This window comes from Trichosurus vulpecula, chromosome 2, assembly GCF_011100635.1.
Source record: "Trichosurus vulpecula isolate mTriVul1 chromosome 2, mTriVul1.pri, whole genome shotgun sequence".
NCBI classification, from domain to species: Eukaryota; Metazoa; Chordata; class Mammalia; order Diprotodontia; family Phalangeridae; genus Trichosurus; species Trichosurus vulpecula.
In genome coordinates this window covers 9,514,866-9,530,829 of record NC_050574.1, presented here as the reverse complement: position 1 = coordinate 9,530,829, position 15,964 = coordinate 9,514,866, and the positions used below count along the sequence as shown (strand labels likewise).

General features: G+C 55.3%; 2 protein-coding genes across 2 annotated transcripts; both read right to left on the bottom strand.

The window, feature by feature from the left end:
* Window positions 1–39: 39 nt before the first annotated feature.
* Window positions 40–5,731, bottom strand: TNNI3 (troponin I3, cardiac type). Its single transcript, XM_036744502.1, has 8 exons — window positions 5,623–5,731; window positions 5,434–5,446; window positions 5,104–5,205; window positions 4,582–4,623; window positions 4,279–4,410; window positions 3,702–3,791; window positions 614–790; window positions 40–202 (listed from the first exon to the last, which is right to left on the bottom strand). Exons 1-8 carry the CDS (start codon window positions 5,631–5,633, stop codon window positions 119–121), a joined length of 651 nt encoding a protein of 216 aa, XP_036600397.1. The 5' UTR covers window positions 5,634–5,731; the 3' UTR covers window positions 40–118.
* Window positions 5,732–6,350: 619 nt separating this feature from the next.
* DNAAF3 (dynein axonemal assembly factor 3) lies at window positions 6,351–13,708 on the bottom strand. Its single transcript, XM_036744496.1, has 11 exons — window positions 13,200–13,708; window positions 12,919–13,046; window positions 12,536–12,629; window positions 12,012–12,169; window positions 10,557–10,736; window positions 10,167–10,292; window positions 9,616–9,738; window positions 9,017–9,137; window positions 8,451–8,565; window positions 7,472–7,546; window positions 6,351–7,375 (listed from the first exon to the last, which is right to left on the bottom strand). The coding sequence occupies exons 1-11, from the start codon at window positions 13,282–13,284 to the stop codon at window positions 6,619–6,621; spliced, it is 1,962 nt and encodes a 653-aa protein (XP_036600391.1). The 5' UTR covers window positions 13,285–13,708; the 3' UTR covers window positions 6,351–6,618.
* Between the last annotated feature and the right edge of the window lie 2,256 nt (window positions 13,709–15,964).

Here is a 15,964-nt window from a genome sequence, read left to right as displayed (position 1 = left end):
TGGGGGTTCCCGGGGTGGCTTCCCCAGACAATCACTTGGTAAACCCAACTCAGAGAGAGCTTTATTCAAGGCTGGGCATGGACCCAGGTTTGTTAGGGGGCACAGCTGTTTGACCCTCTCAGCCTTCAAACTTCTTCTTCCGTCCTTCCATCCCGCTTAGGGCGTCAATGTTCTTTCTCCAATCTCCCACTTCTCGGCTTTCCTGCAGGGAAGAAGCCACCATCAGGAAGCTACTTCCCAGGCCTTTGATCACACACATCCTGAGATCCTGGATCACTTCCTGCTCCCCCACACCCCACCTTGGTTCATCCGTCCACTCTCCTTTGCCTAGGGCTCACTTCCAACCACACTGGTTTGTTCCCAGTTGATGGCACCCCAGCTCCCAGCTCCCGGCCTTTGAGCTGACTGCCCTCTTCTTTCCTTCAGGGCTCAGCTACATGGCTACATGTGGGGGCTCCTGGCCCCAGGGTAAGCCCCAGAGATCAGAGACTCTGTCTCAGTGTCCTGTGCACTTAGCACAGCCCCTGGCCTACAGTAAGTAGGTGAGTGGAAAAAGGTTGGTGACCGAGTGAATGAGAGAATGTCCCAGCACTGAAGACTTAACCAGTCTTACCTTCTCCGTGTCATCCTTCTTCACCTGCTTGAGATGAGCCCTGAGATCCAGGGTCTCTTTGGCTCGGGCTCCCAGCAGGGCCTGCATCATGGCGTCTGCTGAGATTCGAACCCTGCGCAGGGCTGGACGCTTGAACTTCCCTCTCAGATCAAAGATTTTCTGGGTCAGATCAGCAATCTGGGGGGGAAGGAGGAGGGGTGAACATGTGGATTCCTCACCCTGGGTCATCTCCCCATCCCCCAATGTGTGCCCATCCCCCAACGTTTTCTCAGGACCCCCCCCCCCATTTTCCACGTACACACATTTTCCCTGATTATCCCCATGCCTGGAACCTTCTGCCTCCACTTCCTTCAGGTCCCACCCAAAGTCCTGCCTTCTCTAGGAAGCCTTTTCTGTTCCTCCTTTATGTCAAAGCCTCGGTTCTGAGACTGCCTCGCATTTCTTCTGCCTAGACCTTGTCTGTCCATAACCATTTGCTTCCTGTGCCCTCCTCAAAGGCAGGAGTCATCTTTTGCCCCTCTTTGTATCTCCTGTGCTTCTCCCAGTGCCTGGCAATTAACACACTCTTAATAAATGTTTGTTAACTAACTGACCCTCCCCACCATTCGTAGGGAACCAATCTCATTCTCAGTATTAGTCAGTCAATAAACATTTATTAAGCACCTACTATGTGCCAGGCATTGGGATAAGCACTGGGGATATAAAAAGAGGTAAACCACAGTCCCTGCCTCCGAGGAGCTCACAAATCTAATGGCAGAGACGACACACAAACAAAAATATACAAAGCAAGCTATATACAGGGTAAATAGGAAGGAATTAATGGAAGGAGGGCACTAGAATTAAGAGGGGTTGGAGAGTGCCCAGAGACTCTAGGAGTTTAGTTACAAAGGGCAGAAGAGATATCGGACCCTAGTTAGCAAGGATGGAAAGTTCAAGTGAGGGTTTCCTCAGTAGGGGGAGACACAGGCATGTTTGTAGGCAGTAGGGAATGAGCCAGGAGAGAGGGAGCGATTGAAGATAAATGAAAGAAAGGGATGGCAGAGGGGTCAGTCTATTAGAAGAGATGGGATGGAGTGGAATCACCTGAGCAGGTAAAGGGGTCAGCCTTGGTCAGGAGTAAGGCCACCTCTTCATGTGAGACAGGTGAAGGAGGAGAGAGGGGCAGAAGGCACCTGAGTGATAGGAGATGGGGAAGAGGGGAGAAGAGGGAACTCATGGTGAATGGCCTCCATTTTTTCAGTAAAATAGGAGGCAGGGTCTCAGCTGAGAGAGCAGGGGAAGGGGAGCTGTGGGAGGTTTGAAGAGGGATGAGAAAGTTTGGAAGAGCCACCGTAGAATGTGGAGAGTAACAAGGCAGGTATAGTAGGATTGCCTGGCAGCACTGAGGGCCCAGTCAAGTTTGTAGTGGGTCCATCAGAACAGTTACATGATTCTCTCCACCTTTGTCAGCAGTATGTGTGTAAGAGTGAATGGTGGGAGTGATCCCAGGTTGAAGCTTGGGCAAAATGATAAGCGGGCTAGCAATTTGGGACAGGATGACACTGTAGAGTTGAATTGGTTCACCAAGAGGTTAAAATGGGGAGAAGAGATAGAGCAACTAGTGCAGGGGAGATGGCCTGGGAGAGGACAGAGGGGTCAAGGGCTTGGAGGTCACCATGAGGACGAAGAGCAGAGTTACGTAAGGGGAGGCAGAGGCAGAGGTGAAAACCCACGTGGAGGCGGTACATTTGTGTGTGGCTGAGGTGGGGTGGCAGAGTAGCTCCTGGGAAGTGAGTAGGTTGAGGAACTGAGTGGTTAGGGCATTTGATGGAGAGTCATATGTGTGTTAAAGTCCCCTAGGATGAGAAGAGGAATTGGGGAGAAGAGAATATTGTGAGCCACGTACCAAACTCACTGAGGAAGAGAGGGGAGACAACAGCTACCAGGATTTTGACTGGGTGGGAGATATGAATGGTATGCACCTCAAAGAAAGGTTACTGAGCGATGGAGGAAGGAGGAGAACCTGGAAGCAGCAATGGGAAACCTTGACCAGTGAGCCTAGGAGAATGAACGACCTTGTAGCCAGCGCTGGAGAGGGCCACCAGGGAGGCTGTGTCTTCAGGGGGAAGCCAGGTCTCAGTAAGAGTAGATGGATGGAGTGGGAGAGGAATAGAGTTAAGATGAAGTGAAGATTGTTGCCTATGGAACAAGCCTCCCAAAGGGCACAGTGGAAGGGCTGGTGGAGTTAGGTTGGAACTTTGGGGTGGGAGGGTTGGGGGGATGGGCATGGGAAAATCAGGTGGGGGGAGTAGGTTTGGGTCATAATCTACAGGAGCTGAGAGTCCCTGGGATGTGAAGGGTATGACCAGGTGTCATCACTAAATGGAGGGCACCACTCCTCCACCCTCAGAGGACAGGCACAGCAGGAGATGGGAAGCCTGGAGTCAAGGGGAGGGCTGCTCTTCTTTGCCTTGTTGGGACATAGGGCTGGAGCAGGAGACAACATATGCTGGCCCTGCTCATGCTCCTTGCTGCCTTCGCTCAGGGGACCCGCTGTGCCCAGCAGGAGATGCAAGGCTCAGGGCACCCTCAGTCTTCTCCCCTGCAGCGGCTGGTGATGAGGGGGCAGCAGGAAGTGTCAGACTCCTTGTACAGGGTGGAAGCTCTTTGGGGAGGCTGGAAGGTGCCCGGCCTGGCCCTTAGAAGCCTTTTCTCATGGGACAGGCTTTGCTTGGCATGGAAGGAGGGCTGGAAAAAATCCAGGGCTAGTAGTCTAGAGATCTGGCCATGCCTGGTCTCCACTCTGCGTGGGGAGCTCACTTCCTTCACTGGCACTCAGAACGAGCATCTTTAAGCATGCCCTTCACTTTGATCCTCTGGGACATCACACAGATTCCTGGTTCACACACCCTGACTCCGAGTGACCTGGCATCCCAAAAAGCAGGGGTTGGTCCCACTGGGAGAGATGGGTCCCTTCCCTTCCAGGGACTTGTCCAGTTCCTTCCTCTGAACCCCAGGGGCATGGATGGAAAGTCGAGCACGTTCCCTCTGTTGGCTGACCTTCAAGCCCCTGACACTAGGCAATCAGCCTGCCCCCTTTGCACCCTACCTCGGTGACATTCTTTGTTACTTTTGCCTCCAAATCATATCTCTCTTCATCCACCTTGTCCACTCTGGCATGAAGCTGCCTACACAGCTCCTGAGGAAAGAAGGGAGGATGCCTGGATCCCTGCAGTATATCTTCTGGGGCCTAATGCCAGGCACAGGGAGGGGAGGGGGAAGTAGGATTGAGATGGACAACTGGGTCTCTAACGAAGGTATTGGGGGACAGGACTCCTTGGTCCCTGATGGAGGAGGGAATGGGGGAGCCAGGTCCCCCGGGTCTCTGATGGAGGTGGGGGCGGGGAGGAGCCAGAACCCTCGGGTCCCTGATGGAGGTGGGAAGGGGGGAGCCAGGTCCCCCGGGTCTCTGATGGAGGTGAGGGCAGGGAGGAGCCAGAACCCTCGGGTCCCTGATGGAGGTGGGAAGGGGGGAGCCAGGTCCCCCGGGTCTCTGATGGAGGTGGGGGCAGGGAGGAGCCAGAACCCTCAGGTCCCTGACGGAGGTGGGGGCGCGGACAGCCAGGACCCTCGAGTCCCTGATGGAGGCGGGGAGGGGGAGCCAGGACTTCCACGTCCCCTAATACCTGCAGCTCGGCCACTCCGAGTCCGGCCAGCTCCACGGGAGCACAGCGCTCTCCGAGCACGCGGCCCTTCTCCCCACGCCGATCGTCCCCCTCGCGCTCCAACTCCTGCTTAGCGATCTGCAGCATCAGGGTCTGGGAAGGAAGGAGAGCCTGGCTGGGAGGCGAGCGAAGCCGCTGGGGAGGGAAGCTCCCTGGCGGCTCCCCTAGGCCCGACTCTCTGGCTCTTGGCACTCCCCGCACTTCCCACGCGCTACTTGAGTGACTGAAGGATCGATCGTTTTTCTCCGAAGCCCCGCCCCTCACCTTCAGCTGCAGCTTGCGAGAAGCCGAGATCTTGGACTTTTTCTGCCGGAGGGAAAGACTGGGGTCAGGATGCGGAAGGGAGAGAAACCAAGCCTTGGGCGGGGGTGGAATTCAGGGGTGGAGAGGGAAGGGGGGAGGACAGAATCCCCAGGGGGCAGTTAGAATTCGGGGCGGGGCCAGAAGCCCACGGGGTGGTGCTACCGTTCTGGGGGCGGGGCCATAAGTCCACTGGGTGGTACTAGCGTTCTGGGGGCGGGGCCAGAAGTCCACTGGGTGGGATTATCATTCTGGGGGCAGGGCCAGAAGCCCATGGTTGGGCTAGTGTTCTGCAGGCGAGGCCAGAAGCCCGTGGGTTGGCTAGTGTTCTGGGGCGGGGCCAGAACCCCAAAGGCGGTGTTCCAATGCCCCAACAGAACTCGCCATGGAAAGGCGGGACTCCAGGGGCCCCGAAGGGCCTAGGCCCCCTAGTCCCCACTACCACCACCAAAGCTCATACTCCACACACAGGTGCCGGCTTCTCACCTTGGCATGGGGCTCGGTGGCATAGGCGCGGTAGTTGACAGAAGAGCGGCGCCGAACTGGGGGTGCCGCTGGACTGGGTGCGGGTGGCGACCCCGCCGGGAACTGGAGGAGACCCTGGTCAGCTGGGCTCCGAGGCCCTACACCCAAAGAGTCTTCTCTTCTAGGAACCCCGGGGCCCCGCCCCCGCCCAGGTGAAGCCCAGGCCTCCAAGCCCCCTCCCCACATCCTCGAGGACCCAGTGTCCTCGTCCCATCCCGCTCCCTCTTCAAGGATCCAGGAGTCCCTGTCTCCCAGCTCCGAGGCCCCATTCCCTTCTCTCCCTTCTCTCACCGTATCGCGGCTCCTGCAGAGAGAAGGGAAGGGGTGTTACTGCACTAGTGGTGGGCACTCACCTTGCCTCCTCCCTCCCCTCTCAGGTCTAGGACAAATAAGGACAAATTTATTCCCACACAGGAACCTTGGTCTTGATTCCCGCCCCTCTAGGGACCCAAGCGTCCATGCCACCGAGACCACACTCACTCCTCTGCCATGTTGTAAGGGCACTGGACGAGTCACCGGGATGACCTTGGAGGGGCTGGGGTCCGCTAGCCTCTGATCTCCTCAGGCTCCTCTGGGGACACTGTGATAAAAGCCGAGCCTGAGGCTAAATATACTCCCCACTGGCTAGATAAGGGGGCACGGAGGGGGAGGGAGATGCTCCGTGTCTGGCCCTTCCTCTCTCAGGTCCCACCTCCATAGGGAGCCAAGAATCCTGATACGCCAGCCCCTCCTCCCTCAGGGAGCCAGAGATCCTCATCATCGGACCCCTCTCTTTTGGGGACCCAGAACGTTCTCGTCCTGTTTCCTCCTCCCTAAGGAACCTTGAGTCCCATCCCATCTTGTCTCTGGGACACAGGGATTCTCATTCCCTAGAGCCTTCCTCTTCCGGGCCTAGATTTCCTAGTTCCCAGCCCCTTCTCCCTCGGGAACGAACGGGTCTTGATTTTCCAGCCCTTCCTCTCTCCGGGACCAAGGCACCTTGAGCCCCAACCTGTTCAGTCTCTGAAACCCAGGCGTGTTGGTTATATAGCCCATTTTTTTCTCTCAGGGACGCAGACGTCGTGAGACTCAGACTCTCCTCCCTCTGGAAACAAGGCGTCCTAAGCCCCAGACCCATTTTTCTTGGGGACCCAGGAATCCTGAGACCAGTCCTTGGTTCTTAAGGTGATGGCGATGTGCCGCACTCCCTCCCAGATCACAGACTGATTGTAGGGTCCGACTCTCTTTATTCTAACAAGTCCTGACTCCCTGGGAAGAACAGGGGACTCTGAGAGGTAAAAATCCTATACGCCTTAGAATTTCAGGAGATCGGAATCCTGGGGCCAAGATAGTCGTGGACAGTGGGGGGAGGGGCAAGGGAGAATTCGGGGACCAAGGGGTCTCAGCTAGAATTCGGAGGTGAAGTCAAGATTCCATGAGCCTCAGAATCTGGAGCCAAACGCAGAATTGGAGGGGCTCGGAAATGAGGAGGTAGAGTCAGAACCTTGGGGAAGAGGAGTGACCGAGCTCGCCAGAGGGCATTTCAGGATCATCAGGACCCCGGGCAGGACTCAGAACGTCAAAGAGGGCAGGGTCAGAGTCCCCAGGGGGCGGAGTCAGAATTCCAGGAGGGCCTAGCTCAGCACCGGTAGGCAGGCTCAGAATCTTTGAGGGCGGAGTCATAGTGGCAAGGGGTGGGCTCAGCATTCCAGCTACATCAGGGCTAGTGGTTGATCCAAGAATGCCATTGCGGGCAAGCACCGAATCCTCAGGAGGCAGAGTCAGTTCAGGAGCATCTTCATTTGAGGACCTGCTCAGAATTTCGAAGGGGGCGGGTTCAGAAGCCTCAGGGGGCGGAGTCAGAACAAGAACATCCTCATTTGAGGAGGGGCTCAGAATTCCAGAGGGGGCGGGCTCAGAGGTCTCAGGGGGCGGAGTCAGCACAGGAGCATCCTCATTTGAGGACGGGTTCAGAATTTCAGAGGGGGTGGACTCAGAGGCGTTAGGAGGCGGGGTCAAAATCTCTGAGGGAGGAGTCAAGTTATCAAGGGGCGGGGCTTCGGCCTTCTGCCCTGCACCCTGGGTGCCCGGCGGAGGCCGGCCATCAGGGCCTGCCTGGGGCTTGCGAGAAAAGCGGGCGAAGATTTCGGGGGGATTCTCGTGGTACTCTGGTACGAAGCCAGCAGCCTCAGCCAGCTCCCGGACACGATCAGAGAAACTCTCTAGCTGGTTAGGCCGCAAGTCCACAAGGTACCTGAGGACGTGTGGGGGAGAGTCAGGGAACCAGGAGGCAGGAAGCCCAGGCTGTGCCCCGCCCCCTCAGCCCCCTGGGCGTGCAGACAGCGCCCACCTGGCCAATTCCACCACCACGCGTCCCCCAGGAGCCACGCAGGCCCCGAGCTCCGGGCTCAGCTGGTGAACCATCCTGCAGAAAAAATGTAGCAGGGCGAATCAGGACGCCTGGGTCCCCAATCCCCGTGAGAAGAGGACTGGAGAAAGTGCTCCTAGGTTCCCCGAGGAAGGAGAGGGCAAGGGGATGGATCAGTGCTACTCGGGTCAATGAGGGAGAGCTCTGAGGGACCGGGAGGAGAGGGCAGGGGTGATCAATGCTCCTGAGGTCCCCAGAAAGAGAGGCAGAGATGATCAATATTCCCGGGTCCCCGCAGGAGGAGAGGGCAAGGGGATCAGTGCTACTAGGGTCACTGAGGGAGAGATCTGAGGGATCCGGGCTCCTGGAGTCCCGGGGAGGAGAGGGCAGGGGTGATCAGTGCTCCTGGGTCCCCGCGGGAGGAGAAGGCAAGGGGGTCAGTGCTTCTATGACCCTGAAGGAGGAGGGACTGGAACAATCAGGATTGCCTGGGTGTCCTTTAACCCTCCCCGCCTGCCCCCTTCCTGGAGAACAAGGTTGGGGATCTGTGCTCCTGGGTCTCTGAGAGAGGAGGCATTGGGAATCGGGACATCAGAACCCCTGAGAGAGAAGTGGGATAAGTAATCAAGACGCCTAAGTTCCTGAACAGAAAATTGGGGGCTCAGAGCACCTGAGTCTCTGAAAAAGGAGGAGAGGGCTGGAGGAGTCAGGACACGAGAAAGGGGAGGACTGGAGATCAGTACTCGGTTTACTGGGGTGAGGTTTAGGGGATCAAGATTCCTGGGTCTCTGGAACGGAAAGGGGAAGAAGGTTGACGGTTCAGGACGCCTGAGACCCTGAAGGAAGAGAAAGAGGCTGCTCACGAGAGTCAGAGGGAGGAAGGGCTTAGGGCCTTAAGACTGACTGCTGGATCCCTGAGGCGGCATGGGCTAGGGGAGCACGGGAACCGGCCCTCAGTTACCCGCAGGACACGTAGAGAAGGTGGAAGCGGCTGCAGAAGCGATTTCGCTGGTGCAAGGTCGGGGCGGCCCCCAGGGACAGGAAGTGGACCCGGAAAGGTCTGGAGCCCGCAAGGTCTGAAGCCGAAGGAGACCGGGAGAGAAAGACAAGCACTCAGTGCCAGGGAGAAAGGGGGGGGAGGAGAAAGTAGAGGAAGAAAAGGATGGCGCCGTGAACAATACACCAGCATTGACTTTCCTGTCCTGTCCTGTTTTTGTACATGTACACATCATGTACACATGTACACGTCATGAACACGCATACAGATGCACAAGGCCCCTCCCCAGCCTCCAACCCTGGGTGAGAATGACTTGGGAAAACCCCTAAACAGGACTCTGATCTTCCCCTGTCCCCCGCAGGCGTTGCCCCTGACCCTCCACCAGTCCTATCCCTCCTCTTGGCCTCAGTTTCCCCTCTGGGAATCCAGATGGTCTCTAAGAGCCCTAAGTGGGGGAGAGGGAAGGAGACTAAAAGGAACCTCTGGTACTCGGAAGAAGGAAAGTTTGGGGGCCTCCTGTCCCTTCTCACCAGATCCCTGGGCCCCGCCCTCCGCCGCGGCCTCAGGTTCGGCCCCAGACACCTCCTCCCCGGCTGCCACTAGGCTTCGAAACAGCAAGGTAACGTTGTGCAAGGAGATCTCACCTGCGCACTGTGGGAGAGACAGGCAGCAAATGTGGGCGGAGCCTAGAGAAATGGGCGGACCCATGGAGTGGAGCTGTTGGGGGTTGGGGGGACCGCAGAAGCGGAAAGCTCCAAGAGAAGGAGAGAGATATAGATGTGGACCAGCCGAAGTCTTCCCGGTGGAAGATGAAGAGATACTGGGACCATAGACCCTGATCCCAAGAGAATCACAAAGACAAAACGAGGAGAGGGGGAAAACCAGAGATACTGAGCTTGAGAGACCCAGTCACTGAAGGGGGAGAGACAGAGCCAGAGAGACTCAGAGGGAGATGGAACCAGAGATTCTGAGCATAAGAGACTGAACCACTCAGAGCGAAAGAGAAGCAGAGACAAAGCAGCAGAGGGAGAGCCAGGACCTTCCTTCCTCTAATCAAGAAGGCCCTTAGGTCTGCTGAGAGGACAAAACAAGAAGAGAGATGCCCTGGAGGAGCGGCCAGGGCGGGCACCTTGACAGGGGTTCCATTGCGGGTCTGCAGAACACTCTGATCGTCCGACTCGATGCCAAAAGCCACAAAGGGTCCGGTAGCCACGTCCCCCCAATAGCCTCGCACAGCCACACGCTCACCATGCTGAGGTCCGAAGAGAGATACTGCTCAACTTTTGGACTTCTGGGTTTACAAGGAGACTGAGGTAGGGGCATGTGTGTCTTCAGATGTCAGAAGCTTGGAACGTTAACTACTGGGACCTTGAGGACAGAGGGCTGGGAACCTGGAGGCCCAGCTCCCCTGAAATAAAGGACTGGGAGAAGGGGAGACCAGAACTCCCTCGGACCCATGAGATAGTGGACAGAGACCAGAACTTTCGGATCTCCTAAGATGGTGGACAGGGTTAGGGTCAGTCTTGGTCCCCTGAGATGGTGGGTGAGGCTCAAGACTCCTGGTTCACCAAGAGCTGGAGGGGACAGGGGAAACTCCTGGGGGTCCTGGGATGGGAAGTTGGGAGATGAGGTCTGGGTCGCCCAGGGCTGAGAGATGGGAAGTGAGCCTAGAGTACGCACATGGCTCATCAGCCGCCCAGACGCCAGGGTCCGGTTTGGGAGCTGATAGGCTGAAGCATCCCGAATCTCGAAGGCCACGCTGGTTTCCCGCCAACGACGAAACTCTTGGCTGTTGATGACCCGGGCCTGAGAGGCAAAGGAAGGGAGGAGGGGCTCAAGGACCCAGGAATCCTCCCCACCTCTTCAGGAAGCCAGGAGACCAGCCTCGCAATCTCCAGCCTAAAAGCAGCCAAATGCCCCAACGTGGTGGCGCTTAAAACTACATTTCCCAGAAAGCTCCGGGAGAAGCTTAGGCGGCCTTCCGGCGACATTCCCCTGCTGCCTGCTGGGAATGGTAGTTCTCTTCTTCCCACAAACCTCCCAAGGCCCCCAGCGTCCAGGCGCGCTCACCCCTCGGTCGTGCAGCTTCATATGCAAGTCCCAGTCGCTGACCCCGCGCCGGGCGTCGTAGCGGGAACCCAAGTAGCTTCGGAGTCGCGAGTCCCACAAGCGGCTCAGGGGGAAGGAGGCTTCGGCCTCCGAGGCCGCCCAGAAGGTGAACACGGCCTCCAGGGCGTCCCGCTCCCGGAACTGAGAGCAGAAGGAGAAGGAGACTAGACTAGAGGGGGATGAGAAACTGGCTCAGGAGGCAGAGACCCGGAGAGCAAAAAAATAGGATAAGAAGAAGCAGAGCTAGAATGGAAGCTTTTTCAGAGCAGGGACTAATGCTCGACTTTGGCCTTTGGATCCCCAGTGCCCAACCCCGAGCCTGACCCATAAGAGGTGCTTCATAAATGTTGTGTCTCCATCCATCATTCCCTCATCCATCCATCCACCCAACCACCCATCCATCCATCCATCTTTCCATCCCATTGAGGGCAAGCACAATTATTCATGTTGCCTTTGGATCCCTGGTGCCCAACCCTGAGCCTGACCCATAAGAGGTGCTTCATAAATGTTTTGTCTCCATCCATCATTCCATCATCCATCCATCCATCCATCTATCCATCCATCTGTCTTTCCATCCCATTGAGGGCAAGCACAATTATTCATGTTGCCTTTGGATCCCTGGTGCCCAACCCTGAGCCTGACCCATAAGAGGTGCTTCATAAATGTTTTGTCTCCATCCATCATTCCATCATCCATCCATCCATCCACCCAACCACCGATCTTTTATTTATCCATCCATCCATCCATCCATCCATCCATCCATCCATCTATCCATCCATCCGTCTTTCCATCCCATTGAGGGCAAGCACAATTATTCTTGTTGCCTTTGGATCCCTGGTGCCCAACCCTGAGCCTGACCCATAAAAGGCACTTCATAAACATTGTCTCTCCATCCACCTATCCATACATCCATTCCCTGAGACAAGTACAGAGAGGAGAACTCCCAATATATTTGAGGAAAAACAAGACCAATCTAACTGGACCATAGTGGGGGGAGTGGAGGGATAACGAACACTAAAGCTGAAAGGCTAAATTGGGCCTCGGTGAAGGGCTTTATATGTCAACTAGGAGCTTCTATCTGATCTTAGAGATAATAAGCCACTGGATCTCTTGGAGCAGGGAGTGGTGGGGCCATATGTGTGCCACAGGACCATCACTTTGGAAGTTGGATGGAGGATGAACTGGAAAGGGCAGAGACTTGAGTCAGGGAGCTCGATTAGAAGGCCTGGTCAGAGAGGTGATGAGGCCTGAAGGAGGGTATTGGCTTGTAAGTGGAGGGCAGGTAGGGGTGAGAAAGAATTTGAAGGTATATTACAGATTTAGCAAGTGCTTGGATGAGAAAGAAGAGACAGAGAAGAGTGTGCCCCAACCCCCAGCCCTAGGGCTATAGCTTCGCCCTCTCCCCCGATCTCAAACCTTGAGCGCTTCCAGGCTGAGATGAGGAAATTGAGCTGCCAGCTCATCTGGCTCAGGTAGGAGGCGACGCATGCACTGGGACTGAGCTTGAAGGTACTCGGCCACCTGGGTCCGCACAAGCCCATTCCCCCATAGCTCCAAGAATGTCTCGCTCTTTTCTGCAGGGAGGCAGGGGAGGGAAGCTGGGAGCAGGGATGGCTGGGTACCAGACTGGGAAAAGTCAAGGAGCAGGGATGCCTGGGTCCCCCACAGGATGGGAGCTGGGAGCAGGGATGGCTGGGGTCCCAAGAGAGGTTCCCCAGAGGGCAGAGACTGGGAGCAGGGACTCTTGAGTCCCCAACTGTGAGGAGACTACAGACAAGGATTCCCAGATTCCTGACATGGGCTGGTTTGGGAGCTGGGACGACTGGGTCCTGGAATGGGGTAGGCCCTTGGAACATAGACACCTACATCCCAAGGAACATCCCAGAGCCTGGGCTCTGGACTGGGTTGGGGATATTGAACTGCAGCCTCCATTGGCTCACCTTGAAGGCCCATCTTTTCTGGAGTCTCGAAGGCCAGGTTGAGGATCAGAATCTGGCGGGCCACTGCCTCCAGGTTGCTCTCCAGTACGAAGAACTGTGGTCAGTTGTGAGAAAAGATGGGGAAACCCAGGTTCCGGGATGGCGATGCTTGAGGGTAACCCCCAGTCCCTGCCCCCTTCCACACTCGGCCTCTACCCCCTGCCCCCTCCCTCTCCCAGAGGGCTTCCTTCATCCAACCCAACTGGCACCCCCCAGGTCAGCGTCTACTACGTGCAGACAGTATGCTCCGCGCTGGGCATATGGAGACCAAAAGCAGGCGTGTCCCGCCCCCCATCTTTTCTCCCAGGACCCGATCCCCAGCCTCCTCCGGGAGCCCTGCTCACATTTAGCTTCCGAAGGGGCCAGCGCGGAGCCTGGGCCAGGGTCCGCAGAATATGCCGTGCGTCCACTGAGCCCAGGAGAAGGATGTCGAGTTCCGGGGGATCCCCGGGGCTGGGGGCATCGAGAGGACCTGGGATAGGGACAGGGAGGATTTCGGATCACACGTCTGGGCCCTCGGTCAGGCTTCCCTGACTCTCTCTCCCAGCCCTGCCCCTCTTCCCAGGCCCCCAGACAACTCAGCCCAGAGGCCTCTTAGGACTGAGTCCAAGATCCGGGGGCTCACATTCGGCCTGCAGATCCAGCGCTGGGGACAGGCCCCACCAGGCCACCGAGCCAAAGCCCTCGCCGGAGCCGGTCGCGGTCGTCATCGCGCTTCGGGGGACAGTTCCCGAGCTAAGCAAGGATCTCCAAGAGCCACGCAGAAGTCCGAGTCCCCCGCCTCCAGCCCACCCGTGGATTCCCCTCAATCCCCGCTGCCCGTCCCGCCCCTCTCTTCTCTCCTCAGGGCCGAGAGGGGACCGTAAACCGATGTACTGAGCTAGAATTCTCGAAAGCCGGGATGCGGATCCTAGAACCCTCCCCTTCTGTGAGACCGCTCCCCTCCTGGGCTGCCGGACGCCTGTTCCCCTTCTTCCTCCCCAGTCCCTGCCTCAGGGCTCCCCGAACTTCGAGAACCCCCAATCCCCCACTCCGCCCCTGTACCCCGGGGCCCTCGGGCGAGTGTCTAGTTCCTCTTAGCCGGGTCAAAGACCCTTCTCCTCTCCGGACCCGCCCCTTCCAACCAACCGGTCAAAGGAAGCTCGCGGTGCCCGGATTTGCCGACCAATGGGAGCGCGGGGTGGGAACCACCTGGCTCCTCTAGCGTCGGCGAGGACGCGGTTGCTCCTGGCAACATAAGAGCCAATGGTAGTGCGAGGTAAGGCCCACTGGGCAAGGTCCCAAGGCAGACCCCAGCTGGGAAGTGGTCGCCCATGACAACGGTCAGACCAATAGGCAGCCCGGATTCGGAGGACTAGAACCCGTTACCCCAGGCAACTCCAGGGCCAAGGTAAACGCGCGGCGAGGACGCAGTGGCCTCGCTGATGCAGCGCCTGAACGCCTCGCAGTCAGAACCTCCTCTGTCCATCCTACACTCAGCCGCCAGCAGCATGTTGCCAAAGCACAGCCCTGACCCTGTCTCTTCCCTGCTCCTTGATGCTTCCGGGAGTTTGTAGCAGTATCATTCCCCTTCTTCCTTCCTATTTCCATCACTAACTGTTCCTCATATGGAACCTTCCAGCTCCTGCCCAAGTGTCTTCCCAGATCAGTGGGTGTGTCCTCCTCCTCCGAGATCCCGGCTAGCTCCGAAGCCCAGCCCAGGTGCCACCGCCCACATTTCAGGGTTGTTGTGAGCATCCTACGAAGTGATATACATATGAATAAACAGGAGATAGAGAACACTGAGAGTCGCAGAATAGATGAGTCTGATGAAATTAAAAGGAGGGTGTACAAATAAAACCAATGTGGTCAAGAGTAGAAGGAAAGCAGAAAATGGGAGGGGGGAGGATTTATAGACAGTTTCTCAGATAAAGGTCTCACATTTCGAATATATAGATGACTTTGTCAAATTTTTAAGACTATGAGTCATTCCCCAACTGATAAATGGTCAAAGAATATGAACAGGCACTTTGTCAAGGAAGAAATCAAAGCTATCTATAGTCATATAAAAAAGCTCTAAATCATTATTGAGTAGAGAAATGCAGATTAAAATAACTTTGAGTTATCATCTCAAACTTATCAGACTGGCTGAAATGGCAGGAGAGGAAAATGACAAATGTTGGAGATGTGGACAAATGGGGCGACTAATAAGACTATCGGTGGAATTGTGAACTAATCCAACCATTCTGGAAAGCAATCTCAAATTACTCTCAAATAGTTATTAAACTGTGCATAACATACATGTACATATGTATATATAACCTTTGACCCAGCAATACCACTATTATATCTGTTTACCAAGGTGATCAGGAAAAAGGGAAAAGAACCTATGGGTTCTGAAATGTTTTACAGCAGCGCTCTTTGTGGTGGCAAAGAAGGAAATTGAGGGGATGCCCATCAATTAAGGAATAGCCGAAGAAGTTGTGGTATATGATTGCGTTGGAATACTACTGTGCTATAATGATTCTAGAAAAACATGGAAAGACTTGAATGAAATAATGAAGAGTGAGATGAGCAGAACCAAGAGAACATTATATAAGTAACAGTAATATTGTTCGAAGAACAACTGTGAATGACTATTATAAATACTCAAATCAACTCCAAAGGACCTATGAAGGAAGCTGCTATCCACCTCCAGAGAAAGAAATGATAAATAGAAGTATGCATAGTATGGTTTTATATATATTTATAAATCTCTGCCAGATGATGGCCTTCTCTAGTGTGGGATGGGGAGGGAAGGAGGGAGACAGTTCAGAACTTAAAATTTAACAAAAAATTAATTTTAAAAATCATATATATGTATGTGTGTGTATATCACTTTGCAGAGAGCTATGTAAATGGTAGCCATGATTTTTATTTGTATTTACTTGTGTATATAGCATACCTCCTCACTCTTTCACACACACAGAGCTTCTTGAGGCAGGGACTGGTTTATTTTCATTTTTGTATTCCTAACACCTAGGGCAGCGCCTGGCACATAGTAAGTACTTAAAAATGTTTGCTGATTACAATAGAACTGAAGCAATCCTGCCCCTTTCAAGCCTTCTTGCCCTCTGAGGTCTCTCATCCCTTGCATTATCCCAGGCATCCCTTCCCCCTCCAGCCCCCTAGTGACTGAGAGGTCACAAACCTTGAGCCTCTACTCCCCCAATCCAATCCCACAAGCATTCATTAAGGACCTACGATGTGCAAAATATTAAGCATAAAGAGATATTAAGGAGACATTTCCTGCCCTCCAAAGGAATCTGCATCCTATTTGAGGAGGGGGGAGACCTCAGAGAATCATAGATTTAGAGCAGAAAAGTATCTTAGAGACCACTCAGTCCGACCCCTTCAATTTATAGACAGGCA